Source organism: Panthera pardus, unplaced genomic scaffold (assembly GCF_024362965.1).
Source record: "Panthera pardus isolate Hobbes unplaced genomic scaffold, ASM2436296v1 HiC_scaffold_2, whole genome shotgun sequence".
NCBI lineage: Eukaryota > Metazoa > Chordata > Mammalia > Carnivora > Felidae > Panthera > Panthera pardus.
Window position 1 is genome coordinate 96,718,479 of NW_026526765.1, and position 17,061 is coordinate 96,735,539.

A 17,061-nucleotide genomic window follows, 5' to 3' on the forward strand; every position below is an offset into this window, starting at 1 on the left:
GGTCCTTTTTTTTTTTTTTTTTTTTTTAAGTTTTCTGTGGGAGATTATTCTGGTACAATTTTATTCCAAAATTACCAGTTTACTTATCTATTAAAGAGTTTTAAAAATGAGCTGTCTCAAAGGAGATCCTATGAAGCCAAGAGGCAAAATGTCATCCTATGTATTCTTTGTGCAAAGTTACCGAGAGGAGTGCAAGAAGCAGCACCCAGTTGCTGCAGGCAGCTTCTCAGAGTTTTCCAAGAAGTGCTCAGAGAGATGGTAGGCCACGTCTGCTAAAGAGAAAGGAAAGTTTGAAGACATGGCAAAGGCAGAAACGTCCCGTTATGGAAGAGAAATGAAAACTGATATCCCTCCTAAAAGAAGTTCGAAGAAGCCGGTGCACCCAAGAGGCCTCCTTCGGCCTTTTTCTTGTTTTGTGCTGATAATCGCCCAGAAATCAAAGGAGAACATTCCAAACATCCCAGCCTATCCATTGGTGATGTTGCAGGGAAACTGGGAGAGATGTGGACTAATGCTGCTGCAGATGACAAGAAGGCTGCTAATAAGCTGATGAAAAAATATGAAAAGGATATTGCTGCATACTGAGTTAAAGGAAAGCCTGAGAAAGCAAAAACAAGAGTCGTCAAGGCTAAGAAAAACAAGGAAGAGAAGGAAGATGAGGAAGATGAAGAGGATGAGGAAGAGGAGGGAGATGAAGAAGATGGTGAAGATGAATATGTTGGTTCTAGCGCAGTTTTTTTTTTTTTTTTTTTTTTTGGTCTGTAAAGCATTTAAACCCCTTTATACAACTCACTCCTTTTAAAGAAAAAAACTGAAATGTAAGGTTGTGTAAAATTTGCTTTTAAACTGTACAGTGTCGGGGCGCCTGGGTGGCTCAGTCGGTTAAGCGTCCGACTTCAGCTCAGGTCACGATCTCGCGGTCCGCGAGTTCCAGCCCCGCGTCGGGCTCTGGGCTGATGGCTCAGAGCCTGGAGCCTGCTTCCGATTCTGTGTCTCCCTCTCTCTCTGCCCCTCCCCCGTTCATGCTGTGTCTCTCTCTGTCTCAAAAATAAATAAACGTTAAAAAAAAAAAATTAAAAAAAAAAAAAAAACTGTACAGTGTTGTTTTTTGTATAGTGAACACACTACCGAATGTGTCTTTAGATAGTCCTGTCCTGGTGGTGTTTTCAGTAGCCACCAGCCTTATATGGTACAGTATAGGGGTTGTAAATTGGTGTGGACATTTAAAGCAGGCCCTTGTTAGTGCACAGCATAAATTAATTTTATACGGGGATAGTTGTTTTTCATCTTCATTTGTGTCTGATGCAGCTTATACGAAATAATTGTTTTGTTAACTGAATACCACCCTGTAATTGCAAAAAAAAAAAAAAAAGTTGCAGCTATTTTGTTGACATTCTGAATGCTCCTAAGTAAATACAAATTTTTTTAATTAAAAATAAAAAATAAAAATGAGCTGCCTCTCCTCCCCTAAAGTCTTTCATGTGTTCTCTCATATTTACCATTTATGGCCCTCTTCATTCCTTTGTATAGGTCCAAATATCCTATTTGGTATTGTTTTCCTTATGACTAGAGGACTTTCTTTAACATCTCTTTTGTTTTGCTGGTAATGAATTCTTTCCGCTTTTGTTTTAAAAAGTCTTTATTTTGCTTACAATTTGAAAATATTTTTGCCTAGCAAAATTTACAGTTCTAGGTTTACAGTCTTTTTTGTTCAGTATTTAAAAAGTATTTCAGGGTGCTTGGGTGGCTCAGTCAGTTATGGTGTCCGACTTTAGCTCAGTTCATGATCTCACGGTTTGTGGTTCGAGCCCTGCGTCAGGCTCTGTGCTGACAGCTCGGAGCCTGGAGCCTGCTTTGGATTCTCTGTCTCTCTCTCTCTCTCTCTCTCTCTCTCTCTCTCTGTTTCTCTCTATGTTCCTCCCCTGTTTGCTCTCTGTCTCTCTCAAAAATAAACATTAAAAAAATATTTCATTGTTTTCTGTCCTGCAAGTTTACTGTCATTGTTAATCTCTATTTCATTGTGTACAATGTGTCTTTCTTATCTCTTCTTGGTTTTGAGATTTTCTCTCTAGCACTGGTTTTCAATTTTATTGTGATATGCCTTGACATATTTTTTTTTCATGTTTATTCTGCTTCAGGTTTGTTGAGCATCTTATATTTGTGGGCTTATAGTTTTCTTAAAATTTCAGCCATTAGTTTATCACAAATATATTTTCTCTCTTCTCTCTCCTTTTGGCATCTCTGGTACACATACAGACTAATTGATGTTGTCCTACTGGTCACTGATAATATCGTCAGTTTTTTCCCAGTCTTTTCTCTCTGTGCTTCATTTTGATAGTTTTTATTGCTGTATACTTAACTGACCTTACCTTTTGTTGTGTCTAACTTGTTCATCTCTTCCAGTGTATTTATCAAATCAGCTGTTACATTTTTCATCTCTAGATGTTTCATTGGATCACTTTTATATCTTGTGATTCTCTCCTCAACATAGTCATATTTTTGTCTGTCTTCTTGGGCATATGGAGCATATTTATAATAGTTACTGTAAAGCCCTTCTTTTTTTTTTTTTTTTTTTTTTAAGATTTTACTTTTAAGTAAACTCTCCACCCAATATGGGGCTCAAGGTTATGATCCCAAGATCAAGAGTCACATGCTCTACTGACTGAGCCAGCCAGGTGCCTCTCTGCTACTTCTATCCTTTCTATCACTTGAGTCTTTTTCTTTTCTTTCTTTTTTTTTTTTTTTAACGTTTATTTATTTTTGAGACAGAGAGAGACAGAGCATGAACGGGGGAGGGTCAGCGAGAGAGGGAGACACAGAATCTGAAACAGTCTCCAGGCTCTGAGCCGTCAGCACAGAGCCTGACGCGGGGCTCGAACTCACGGACCGCGAGATCATGACCTGAGCCGAAGTCGGACGCTTAACCGACTGAGCCACCCAGGCGCCCCTTGAGTCTTTTTCTATAGATTGATTTTTCTCATGGTTATGATTCATGTTTTCCTAATTTTTTAATTAATTGGATGCTAAACATTGTGAAATTTATGTGGCTGGTTGGTGGATTTTGTTGTATTCCTTTAAATTGTGTTGGCTTTTTTTTGTTTGTGGCACACAGTTATGTGGAATTATTTGATTCTTTCAAAGCATACATTTAAGCTTTATTAGGGAGCTCAGAAATATTTTTAGTTTAGATTAATTTAATCCCACTCCTAAAGTGATGCCTTCTTGGGATTCTACTCAGCAGTCCGTGTATTTACGAGACATTTTCTCTGGCTGGTAGGAGCATGAACTATTCCTAGTTCTTTGTGATCTTTAAGATATCTTATGCGTACTTTTTTCTTGTGTTTGTTTTTGGTGTTGATTGATTGATTGATTGATTGGTCTGGCCTCAGGTAGTTTTATGTCACTCTTTCTTGTGCATGTCAGGGCTTCGTTTAAGGCTTGATGGTGGTCCTCTGTAGTGTGTGTGTGCTCTCTCCCTCTCACTGTCTCTGTGAAGTTTCCTCCTGTTTGTTTTTTTGCTCTGCAAATTTGAGCAACCTTGGCCTCTGAACTTTCGTCTCTTGTCTCCTCAGCACAGTGAATCTTCTGAATTCTGTTTGAGTTGCCCCCCTGTGCTGGTAGACTTATGCTTAGTGATAGTACTCAGCTTGACTTTTCTCTCTCTCTGGGTTCACAGTTCTGTACTGCTTGTTGTCCAACATAGGAAACTATTGTTACATTTCCTGCCCCTGATACTCTATTTGGTTAAGGCAGGAGGGTAAATCAGGTCTCTCAGTTATTATTAAATTATAGCTTCATCAAAATCTGTAACTGTTTCTAAAGCCTTAAAAATACATGGAATGTTATTGATCAATGAAACATTAGGCTCAGCTTTCCCTACTTTCTGTGTGGAATTTTCAATTTATAAGTGGTGACGTACTTGAAAATTTTCATCATCTTTTCCAGTCTCTGTATCAGACTTCCTATAGCAGTATCTTCTAGTGCTTTACGGCCAGAATATACTGAGTGAGGTGTGTACCATTAGCAACTTTATAGTCAATGCTTAAGTATTTTTAGTTGTAAAAATGAGGCTTTTTTTTTTTTAAAGGAAACAATTGCTTAGGTACAGGAAAGAATAAGAGTGAATAAAATAATCATGATGAGAATGATGAATTTTTTAAGTAGAGCAATAGGAGTAGCTAGGTCACACTTCATTTGTATATAATACAAATACAAGATTGATGTGAAGTGGACTCTTAGATACTATTTTAACACTATGACAATGAATTGGTGTTACTATGTCTCTAATATAAAGTATACTAGTAGTTTAAATAGTTTTTTCTCGTATAAGGTAAGTTAGTTTAAATAATCTTGCATTTACATATTCAAGATCTGGAAAAATAAAGCGAAGTATATTTTATACATTTCTAGAGTACACATTTACATATATAAAAATAATTATTTTTCCTTCACCATTTTAACATTATTAGAAAATATTATAGGGTTTTAAACATATATACTTCAAACCCATTTTTAGAAACTTATTCAAGAATACATAAATTTTTATTAGATAATAAATACATTGTATATTTGGAATAGGTGAATTTTGCTACCAAAATGATTAGCCATCATAAAATCAATTTGACTGACTCGGGTAAATTAAAATCAAAACACTTAATTTAATATTGGACTTAAATTAACTTGATAAACCATTCTTTCTAAGAGTCCAATTAATAGGAGAAATGGAGGCTATATGTATGTAATCTAGTATTTGCAAATTTGACTTGTCATTAATTTAATAGATATTTATTAAACAATATTTGTATGCTTGTTACTATATAATTCTGAATTGATAATATCAAGAGTTAAACTCTCTTTGATATATTATGGTCATGCTATCTGAGCTTCTAATTTGATGCAGTTTTATGGCTTCTGATGTAAGTGCAGGTATCTGAAAAAAATTGAGATTTGACTTAGAAAAATTGTGAGATATAGGTAGAGCTGTTATCTTAGTGTTTTAGGACTAGAGTCTCTAGAGAAATGCTAGAGAAAGCATTAAAAGATGCTTTCTGTGTGAGGTTGTTAGTACCTTACATATATCAACTCATTTTATCGTCACAAATAACTCTGTGAGGTTGATTCTGTCATTTCCCATATTTTATATATGAGGACAAGGTAACAGAGAGGTTAAATTATCAGATCAAGGTCATATTTCACAGTCAGAATCCAAAGCCAGGTGGCTTGGCTTCAGAACCCATCTTAGACCATTCCCCTTTTTAGAGCCATCCTTCCTGATTGATGCTTTCTTCCTCCTCCTCTCTCTTAGTGACTTTGGCCCCTTATCAACATCTGGTATTAGCTATCCTTTGGGAGGTATCTGGCATCGATATAACTATTCTTATGACTTAGAGATGGGTAGAAATGAGGAAGTCCTTAGAAATTGGTAGTAAATTAACTAGTTCCCCCTGGACTTCTAGTCTTCTTGTAAACAGAAAATTCTATGTTATTTATTGTTTATCCAAAACTGTTTGTACTGTTCAGGTAGTTATAATAGTAGAACTTTCCTATTTGTTCATCTCTTCCCTTTACACTCAGATTCTCATATACTGCGTAATGTTCTGCAACAAAAATGTCCCTGTAAACGTAATTATTGATGTATTTGTTTGGGTTTCTTTTGTTCTTGAATTATGTTGTTTTTTGAAACATGCTTAATCCTCTAATATGAGAAAACTGACATAAGCTTCTTAAAATTTATGTTTAGAGAATTGACTGATGTTTCATTGCTATCAAGTGCAAAATTTCATTTTATAAGTACATGCTGCCTTAGACACACAGTTAAGCTGTACGTCATCTTCCATTTGATGTCAAATGATACCAAAAGTTACCTAGTAAGCAATCAGTGGTTATAGTACAAAAATAAATCAAAGGTTTAGTCAATAACTCATGAAGTTTGATGTACTAGTATTGATAAACTAATTAAACAGATCTGCCTGTGTTCTGCCAGCCTACTGGGGCTCTGCTATGATTAGCTTTACAGCAAGGAGTGTTGTAACATTGAATGGAGGTAACTGATCAGAGAATGGTGTAGTCACGGAGCTTTAAGTACTCCCATTTCTGGTCACAGAATGGTTTCAGGGAAGCTAGGCTTTCTCTGCACACCTGCAGCCAGTCAGTGCACAGGCCTCTTGTGGTCAATATTGATTGATTCTTATAACAGAACTAGAACAAATTTGGTGTTTTGCAACCTTCTGTGATTTAATATTGTTATGCTTTTTGCTATAACAGGCACAAAAGTCCTTCTCCAATAGTCAGTAATTACAGCAATGCCTGCTAGCTCAGCTGTGGTTCTGAATGTTTCAGTGTTGCCAATATAAACCCCTGGATATATTCTGGAGTTCATAATTCAGCCTTAAAAGTTGGCTGTGCAGTTACTTCGTAAATAAAGGTGTTGCTGAGAAATAAATCACAGGAAGATGAGGGGATGGGTGGACTCTAACCTATTTCTTCCAAAACTTTCCAGAGAACTGTAGACTGGGTCTGAATATAATTAATATGAAGAAAGAACATTTTAAATGATTAATTTTTAAAAATCCCACAAGTTAGGGGTGCCTGGGTGGCTTAGTCGGTTGAACGTCTGACTCTTGATTTTGGCTCAGGTCATGGTCCCAGGGTCATGGGATTGAGTCCCGTGTCGGGCTCTCTGCTGGGCGTGGAACCTGCTTGAGATTCTATCTCTTTCTCTCTCTCTCTTTCTCTCTGTTTCTCTCTCCTTCTCTTTCTCTCTCTCTCACCTTTTCTCCCCTTCCTGTCTGCCCCTCTCTCCCGCTTATGCTCTTGTGCTCTCTATCAAAGCAAAACAATAATTTACAAGTTAAAGACTTTTGGAGACAATCTTCTTAATATGCATCATTTCCTCAGTATGTTGGTGTTTTATCTAGGAATCTATTTGGTGAATTATAACCATTGGTGGAAGTTAGATTCCTGATATAGCAATCTAATGAGAACAGCCTTAAATTTTTTCAGTATACCACTGGGCTGTGATGTTTCATTCAGCTAATTATTGAGCTCTTACTACATGCCAGACATTATGATAGGTTCTGCGAATATACAGGTGAATAGGAATGGTTCCTGCATTAAGTAACCCCATGTTCATCCTAAAATGGATTTGGGAAGTATCTTACATGTGTCTGTGTGTTGATTTGGTATATTGAAAATGCTACAAATCAGTCAACTAGGAAGTGTTTATTGCTTTTTGGCATTGTTGTAATCTTAGGAACTTAATAAATACCTGGTTGCGAAGAAAGGAATTTTGGGGCAGATTATGGACTGCATTGGGCACTGAGTTTTAATTTTTTAAGGGTTTTAATTTTGTTTTTAGGACTTTGTCAATCCATTCACCACTGAAGAGTATTAGGAGATAATTTTTTTGTTACTTTCATCTATAACCCTGTCTATATAGTATAGAAAAATGGATTGGTATAAACTTAAAATGGTGTGTTTAGCACCATTTCTTTTTAAAAGAGAAAAACCCCACCAGGATATTTACTCAGATATGGCTTAATGTAGTCAGTGTACCTTTAGAAAATGTATATTTTTATTTTTAAGATTTAGTTGTGTCAGTGGAAGCACCTTACATGGAACGTAGCCTTAACTTGTTTGTTCTACTTAAACTTCATTTGTAGTTTGGGGTTCTACACTGAAAGAAATATAGACAAATTGGAGTGAGTTCAGAAGAAAGCAAACAGGATAGTGAAGGAACTCAAAACTACACTGTGTTGGGGTGCCTGGCTGGCTTAGTTGGTAGAGCACACGACTCTTGATCTTGGGGTTGTAAGTGCAAGCCCCACGATGGGCCTAGCGCTTACTTAAAACAAAACTATGTTGTGTCAAAGGAAAGTGGAGTATGAAGGAAGTAGTTGTCTTTAAAGAAGTTCATATTGGTTAGTATGACGTAAAATATGGCCTGGTGTAGCACTCTTTTTCCTTTCTAGCATCAATTCCAGCAATTTCCAGTTACTTCCCCTCATTTCCTGTGCTCTTTGAACATTCCATAAAGTTTTAGGTCTGTACTCTGCTGATGCATAAAAAAACTACTCAGGCAGTGGTATCTGAAGATATTTCAGAAGGAAGATTATAGTGTATGAGCTATGTCAGAAGGAAGCAGTTGATGAATTTCGACTCACATTTTAATTTTTATTTAATTTTTCTGTTCATCATAATGCTGTTTTAGACTTAACTGATTAAATTGCCATTTAGAACAGTTGTCAGATACTCCCAGTCTTATGAAGTTTTTATCACATTAAATTAGTATTGTCATACCTTATTCTTACTGAGCTGAAAATATCATGTAGTATATATTGGAATGTGAATGTGAATATTACCATACAATCAGAGTTGCGGCTCCAACACCTTTTGATGAGGAGACATAAGTTCATATATATACCATGTAGCTGGAGGATAGAATCCAAGTTCTTTCTAGTATTTTTATCCTTCATTTTGAAAATACTTTTATAATTCAGTTATATTTTAATATAACATTTAAAGAATGTTCTTTTTCTTTTTTAAGTTTATTTTTCTTTATTTTGAGAGAGAGAGAGAGAGAGCCAGTGAGGGACAGACAGAGGAGACAGAATCTCAAGCAGGCTTTGTGAGGTCAGCGCAGAACCCAACACGGGGCTCGATTCCATGAACTCTGAGATCATGACCTGAGCCAAAATCAAGAGTCAGACACTCAACCAACTGAGCCACCCAGGCGCCCCTTAATATTCTTGTCTGAGTTTTGCTCAGGGATTTTTTTTATTCCTTTTGAGAGAAAGTGTTACCCGACAGAGAACTGGTTCTGAACTCAGGTTCAGCTGCTCACTGCTTGAAAATCAGTAGAAGGACAAGTGATGGTGGGAAAGGAAATGTCACTTTATTCAGGAAGCCAGCAGCCTGGGAAGATGGTGGACTCATGCCCCAGAGACCATCTTTCCTGTCCAGGCAAAGCCAGAAGTTTTCAAAGGGGAAGGTTTTAAGTGGGGCTTTGGGGGTTGGGGGTAGGCTGTCTGCAGGAGGAGGCGGTGCCTGGGGGAATGGCGTATGTCGACAGGACCCCGAACAGACCTGCTGGCATCAAATATGGTCAGGACTTCTCTTTTGGGAAAGCCTGGTCCTTCTCTCCTTAAGGCTGGTGGTCTGCAGATCTCGAGAAGAGTAGGTTAGTTCATCTCAGGACCAAAGGGACTTAGGTCAGCAAGCAAGGAGTATATAAGCTTGAAGTAAGTTAACCCTCAAGACTTTTTGGAATGTTGTTACAGAACAACGTGTTGCTGTTATAGATTGGATTATCAAAATGCTTATTTCACAAGTTTTTTCTGTTGCCATTCCTCATGCTACAGTATATTATCTTTATATCACAATATAAGCTATGACCAGGTTCAGTTATTTTATTTCACAAAAATTGAGAATGGATTTGGTATACAAAATAATGAATTTTTAATTTTCAGTCTGGCTAGGATTACGTGATTTTTTTCTTTTCTTTTTTTTTTTAACAGATCAAGAAGTTAGTGTATGTTTACCTGGTCCGGTATGCTGAAGAACAGCAGGATCTGGCACTCTTGTCCATAAGTACTTTTCAGCGAGCTCTGAAGGTAAATAGTAGAGTGAGCCAGCAAATAGCTACAAGATTTGTGCAAAGCTGAAGGTGTGTTATTTAAAGAAGTGGACCAGTAATCTACTAAATGGCGCAGTATTGCTTTGAAAGACTTGAAAGGCCTCTCACATTGCCTATTCAGTGTCCTCAGAAAATAATATGTATATAACCAACTAGATCTTTCTCTCTGTTTCATTTTCTACATGTTCCTTTATGTTCTTCGTAATCCTTATCATGCACCCAAGAACTCTTCATCACTATACCTAATTGTTGAAAGTGTGCAATGAGGGGATGTGACTTTTTTTTAAGTTTATTTATTTTTGAGACAGAGAGAGACAGAGCATGAATGGGGGAGGGTCAGCGAGAGAGGGAGACACAGAATCTGAAGCAGGCTCCAGGCTCTGAGCCATCATCCCAGAGCCCGACGCGGGGCTCGAACTCACGGACCGTGAGATCGTGACCTGAGCTGAAGTTGGATACTTAACCGACTGAGCCACCCAGGCGCCCCGGGATGTGACTTTTTTTTTTTTTTCAGTATATGAAATTTATTGTCAAATTGGTTTCCATACAACACCCAGTGGTCATCCCAAAAGGTGCCCTCCTCAATACCCATCACCCACCCTCCCCTCCCTCCCACCCCCCATCAACCCTCAGTTGGGATGTGACTTTTTAAAGAGAAAATTTATAGCCTGCAGCGTTGTGTCATTGTGAAACTCTAAAAACCCAACATGTTTAGTAATGAATGATCAACTAGAATTATAACCATTACTTTTCTTGTTCAAAGAAATAAACATTTAGTTAACTCTTTTTCCTTATCCAGTGTTCATATACTGGTTCTTTAAATAGTTTGTGTGTGTGTGTGTGTGTGTGTGTATGTGTGTTGTTACATTGAATCCTGTGAGCACCTGTTAGCTGTGTCATAGAGATATCTTTGAAATATTAAACTTGAGATTTTGATGCATATTTTTGCACTCTTTCTAGGACCCAAATCAACTAATCCGTGCAAGTGCTTTGAGAGTTCTGTCAAGTATTAGAGTACCAATTATTGTACCTATTATGATGCTTGCTATTAAGGAGGCTTCTGCTGATTTATCACCATATGTTAGGAAGAATGCAGCCCATGCAATACAGAAATTGTACAGGTAGGTACTTTGTTAATAATACCAAAAATGTTATATGGAATATTATAGCCCATGGAGGCTTATTTTATTAGCCTTATAATTAGTCTGTCCTTATACTAAGCAAAACCCAGTGACTGTTTTTCTCCTCACATTCTTTAGACATCTTTAATTTTATTTGGGTTATAGAGACCCTATCCTGGTTTTTACTTGTGAGCCTGTTAGGACCTGTGATAATGTATAGATTTTATAACTTAAAACTGAATGGAATTTTAATTGTCATTTATGTAGTGTGTCTGTCATGTACACATACACATAAATTATGAGAAACTTAAGATTTTTTTCTGTTCATTATAGGGTAGAATCTTATGTGTATTATCTTTTCAGCTTACTTTGTTCTCCTTTCTTCTACCTTTTCCATCCTTCTTTCCATTCCTTTCTGATGTTCCCTTCCTTGCCTGATTCTTGTCTAGAGGTATTTTATTGAATTTTAAAACGCTCATTTTGAAATACAGCACCATACCATATTTGTATGATATTTATTAAAATATCATATGATGCCTCGATGTTTGTGGAAAACAAATTGCTTAAGTAAAAGAGTTATTATCTTTAATAATTTGGTATTAATTTCTGTTACCATTGATTCTACAAGCTTTTAGCAAGATCATTTTGTGGTTTTGGTGTCACACACACACACACAAAGGCCATGATTTTTTTAATGTTTATTTATATTTGAGAGAGAGAGCACGAGTGGGGGAGCGGCAGAGAGAGGGAGACACAGAACCCGAAGCAAGCTCCACTCCAGGCTCTGAGCTGTCAGCACAGAGCCTGCCACTGGGCTTGAACTCACAGACCATGAGATCATGACCTGAGCCAAAGTTGGACGCTTAACTGACTGAGCCACTCAGGTGCCCTACACGAACTAGGATTTTGATAGGATATGGCTCAGAGTCGTGATCAGGGCTTCATAATGTAAAGATGTAATGAAGTGGGGTTAGGAAAGACTGCTTGGAGAAGGGAGACCGGAGCTAGAATTTGAAAGAATTAAAAGGTTTGTTCAGATAATTATAATGGTTAGCAATAAACTTATATAAGTGTATAAAAAGTAAAAACTCATTAACTCAGGTTAACTGTCAAAGTTATATCATACTTATCACTCATCTTTTCTTTTTACATGCTTACAGAATAAGATCCAAGCTTACTATGATGGATTAAAAGTCCATCACTGGACCCTGTTTTACCTCTCCAGCCTCAGCCCTTATTCTCCTTGCCTGGAATTGAGTAGCTTGGTCCTGGCTATTTGTCCTCTACATAAAATATTTTTATCTTATTACCATCTGTTTAGTCTTTACCTGGAAAATTTTCTCCTTTCTTTAATTCTAAAGTCAAATTGTTAAGATTCATCCGAGATGTCACTTTTTATAAGAAACTCTCCTGCCTCCATTGGTGCTCTTGTTTTTCCTGTAATCCCTTATACATATCTCTGTTATATGGTATGCTTATGTTTGGGACTTTCTTTACTAGGCAGTCTTATTTACCTTTATATTCCCATTCTTCAGCTTCTCAGTAAATGGACAACATTTGACTTACATGTTAGGAAGAAATTATATTGTCAATATTTCAGTGCTTAGAGCTACTAATAGGAGGCATTTCCTAATTTTTTATATGTGTGTGTGTGTATATATATATGTGTATATATATATATATGTGTATATATATATATATGTGTATATATATATATATATATATATGCCTTTGCTTTTTTTATATGTGTGTGTGTATATATATATATATATATGTGTGTGTATATATATATATATATATATGCCTTTGCTTATAGTTTTTGGTTTTAGATGTCAGGTTTTGTAATACATTTAGTTCATTTCTGAACTAAAATGATAACAAAATTCTTATTTGGGAATTCTCTGTTTTTGACCGTAGTATATCCATAGTCAACAATGATCACTGTCTTATTAACTTTTTTCCCTTGGTTAAAAAAAGAATTTGTACTTTATCTACTTGTAATTACATTTTTAAGATTTTCCAACTATTTTTTAGAAGTGAACTTGATATTTATTTATTTTTAATGTTTATTTATTTTTGAGAGAGAGAAAGTAAGCATGAGTGGGGGAGGGGAAGATAGAGAAGGGGACAAAGTTTCTGAAGCGGGCTCTGAGCTGACAGCAGAGAGCCTGATGTGGGGCTCAAACTCACGAACCCATGAGATCATGATCTGAGCTGAAGTTGGAGGCTTAACTGACTGAGCCACCTAGGCGCCCCTGAACTTGATACTGTCTTAATGTTATTAGTATCTGGATTTAGTTAATATGAGCAACTTTATAAATTTTTTTTTTTAACATTTATTCATGTTTGAGAGAGAGAGACGGAGTGTGAGCATGGAAGGTGCAGAGAGAGAGGGAGACACAGAATCTGAAGCAGGCTCCGAGCTGTCAGCACAGAGCCTGATTTGGGGCTCGAACTCACAAACTGCTAGATAGGACCTGAGACAGAGTCGGAAGCTTAACCGACTGAACCACCCAGGTGCCCCAATATGAGCAACTTTAAAGAAAAAGATTAGGACACATTTGGGAGAAAAACATCCCATTTTATTTCAGATTTGTTTTCTATCTTCACATAATTCTTGCTCTCCTTCCCCCCTAAAAAAATTTCTTAATATTTTTGAAATGATTAGCTTCATTTAAAATTAGAATTAAAGGGAAAAATTTAATGTGTGTTCTTTTCTTTTTATGTTTTAGCCTTGATCCGGAGCAGAAGGAAATGTTAATTGAAGTAATTGAAAAACTTTTAAAGGATAAAAGTACAGTAAGTGGTTTCTTTTTTTATATCAAAGTAGAATTTCTGTGTATGTGTGTTTTAAGTTCATTTATTTTGAAAGAGAGAGTGTGTATGCGTGTGCAAGTGGGCAAGGGGCAGAGAGAGAGGAAGAGAGCGAATCCCAGTCAGTCTCCATTCTCTGAGTGCAGAGCCCATTGTGGGGCTGGATCTCATGAACCGTGAGGTCATGACCTGAGCTGAAATCTGAAATCAGGAGTTGGACGTTTAACTGATTGAGCCACCCAGGCGCCTCAGTAAAACTGTGTTTTATTTGTATAGTATAATTTTACTGTACTGTATATTTGATAGAATTATTCTTACTGATTTGAAAATGGTATAAATATTAATGGGACTTATTAAAATCCGTGAAGGAATTTAGAATTTACATTTAGAATTTTAGCTTGTTACACGTTTCATCATCAGAGTCTGAAGAAGAACAAGTTGGAAACAAAAATCCTTTCTTTAATCTGTGGCTGAATTGTTGACTGCTTTTAGTGCCAAAGTTTTTATTTCAAACGATGATTTATTAGGATTTTTAAAGGTTGAATCAGCTGGAAACAAATAATTGTTTTAAAATGAAGTACTAAGAAGTATTAAAGAAATACTAAAAAATACCTCTTTTAGAGGAGTATGTTTTAGTATTATAAACGTGTATTTTTAAATATTTTAAATATTAAAAAAATACTCTATGGGCTCCGTACTGGGCATAGAGTCTATTTAAAAATATTCTGAAACATTTTCATATGTGCATGACTGTTTTATTTCTGGTAAGAGTGAGCTTACTGGCTAATGTTGTCATCTTTTGTGAATGTATGTATCTCTTCCTCCTCCTTTCCCCACTCCTATTCTTTGAGTGTAGTGATAATGAGATCTCATAATAGTGATGACCCATGGGGTCTGTGAGCCGACCTCTGGAGGATCTGGTATCTTCGATGGAGGCTTCTGTACCCACCCCCGCAGCTCACACTATCAAGGAAAAGGATTTCTGCGTGTCTTAGGATGCTGTCATCAAGTAGCATGTGTATCTGTGCATAGCAGCTGTCTAATAGAGTAGCCACTAGCCTCATATAGCTGTTGTTGTATGGCTTAGCATATGGTTTATCCGGGAAAATGTTGATTGTGCACTTGGGAGGAATGTATAATCTGCTGTTGGTGGGTGGAGTACTTCTGTAGATACATGTTAGGTCTAATTGGTTTATAGTGTTGTTCAGGTCTCCTGTTTATTGATCTTTTGCCTGGTGGTTGTATCCATTATTTAAAGTGAAGTATTGAAGTCTCCTATTATTGTAGAGCTGTCTGTTTTCTCCCTTCAATTCTGTCACTGTTTAATGTATTTAGAAGCCCTGATGTTAGGTGCATGTGTATTTATAATTGTTTTTAATTTTCCTTTTGTCATTATAAATGTCTCTCTATTTCTAATAACACTTTTTGTTTTAAAGTCTGTTTTGTCTATTTATAGCATTTCAGCTTCCTTATGGTTGCTGTTTACATGATATATCTTTTTCTTTGCTTTTACTGTCAACCTGTTAGTAGTTTTGAATCTAATATGTGTCTCCTATAGACACCATATAGTTTTTAATTCACTGTGACACTATGTGCCTTTTGATTATATGGTTTCATCCATTTACATTTAATGTTATTAGCATAGTTGAATTTATAGCTGCTGTTTACTTGCTTTTCTGTATCCTACCTTTTTTGTTCCTTGTTCCTCCTTTACTACTTTTTTTTATAAGTAAATATATTCTTTTGAACATTTTAATTTCTTTAATAAGTTTTTCACTATGTACTTTTTTTTTCCCCGCTATGTACTTTGAAAATACTGTATTTTACTTGAAATTATGGGTGGGATCCTAACCCATCTAGCAAATTTTTTTGTGTCTATAATGTAATAGAAATCTTCATTGTATTTCTTCTATACTGTTTGATGTAATGTAGGAGGTAAACAAATATAGATTTGCCCAATAAATGAAGATAGAAAAGAAATTTGATTCCTATTTAAAAATGTTTATTTAATTTGAGAGAGAGAGAGAAGAGAGAGCATGACTGTGTAGAGGGGCAGAGAGGAGAGAGAGAATTCCAATCAGGCTCCCCATGGAGCCCAATGTGGGGCTCAATCCCATGGCCGTGAGATCCTGACCTGAGCCAAAATCAAGAGCTGGACACTCAACTGACTGTGCCACCCAGATACCCCTCTTTTTTTGTCTTCGGTGTGGCATACTTATTACTCTCTTCTAGGACCCAGATTAGAAATCAGTATTATGGTTAATTTGGTTTTATTAATAATATAAAAACATTTATTTCTTTGATATGCAAGACATTTGGTATAAACTGTGGAGAATAGAGTAAGATCTGTAAGAAACAGATCTTTTATTTTAATGTAATTTACCATGATTTCTCTTGCATTATAGACTAAAAGAAATTTGTTGCATGGCCCAGGAATGAAATCATGAATGAAATGTATATAATGTGTGCATGTCTTCCCAAACAAGATACGCCACAGCCAGAAATTACAGTCTTTGGAATTAGACAGAATTGGGTTTGTCCTACACTTCTGCCTCATGGTAGCTATGTATTAAGCCTTCATAAATTTCAGTTCCCAAATTTGTGTGGCTTGTAATTTCTAATGTATAAAGTTTTATTTGTGTTGAAAGAGCTGTTGTATGTAAAACCCTCATTATAGTGCCTTGTGCTGTAAAAGGGGGTTAAATAAATATTCCAAGTAAGAAATAAATGACACAAAAAGAATGTAAAGGATATATATTTTTTTGTAAATTTGAGATAGTCGGTTATTGATTTCTGACCATTTATTTCTAAAATATAGTAGAAAACATTGAGTACTTGTTCATAGTAGGTATTTAATATTTGTCGAATGGTTGTGGAATTAATTTGGTACGTTTTTGGTGATGGTAATTATGGGTTTACTATTATTTTTAATATTTTGCTTCCCAAATGGTATACATCATATTCAGTGTTCATGGGCAGATCTTTTGGGGGCTTTGATGGTCTCTTATATGAGACACTCCTTTTTCCTAAAGTGTTACTTACATGTTTATATATTTTTTAATTAAAAGGACATCTATATCTATTTTTCTATCTGTATTAAGTGGCAAAGTTTACACAGATGCCTCTAATTCCAGTACAATAGCCCAGGATTCCTTCTAGCCTCCTGCCTTTTCAGCTTCCTTCTCCAACATTAAAAAATGTGGCTTTTATTATTGACAATATATTTACTTACTTGTTTTGTCCCAAGATGCAGACAAAGTGTTTCAGAATTGCTAGCATGTGCCTTTGTGGGAAGTGGTGAGATGTGGACTGCTAATTGAGTTAAATATTGGTTTAGAGTTGTATTGATATGTAGTCTTCTTTGATGTTACTGTAAATTGAAATTGCTTCATCCTTATATCATTGAACTTGTTATATTGGTGTATAAAAAGGGCTATTGATCTTCTCTATGGTAATTTTATATCCTGCTCCTTTACCAAGTTCTTTTATTGT

General features: G+C 36.1%; 1 protein-coding gene and 1 pseudogene across 3 annotated transcripts in view; both read left to right on the plus strand.

Annotated features, from left to right (window-relative positions):
* The window catches only part of AP3B1 (adaptor related protein complex 3 subunit beta 1), a 262,084-nt gene that overhangs the window by 60,507 nt on the left and 184,516 nt on the right, over window positions 1-17,061 (plus strand). For all 3 annotated transcript variants that reach the window (XM_053907254.1, XM_019462933.2, XM_053907253.1), the window contains 3 exons: window positions 9,516-9,611; window positions 10,595-10,755; window positions 13,488-13,554. In XM_053907254.1, the coding sequence (XP_053763229.1) occupies window positions 9,516-9,611; window positions 10,595-10,755; window positions 13,488-13,554 (324 nt within the window). The remainder of the gene's footprint in view (window positions 1-9,515; window positions 9,612-10,594; window positions 10,756-13,487; window positions 13,555-17,061) is intronic.
* LOC109274953 (high mobility group protein B1-like) lies at window positions 107-9,178 on the plus strand (annotated as a pseudogene).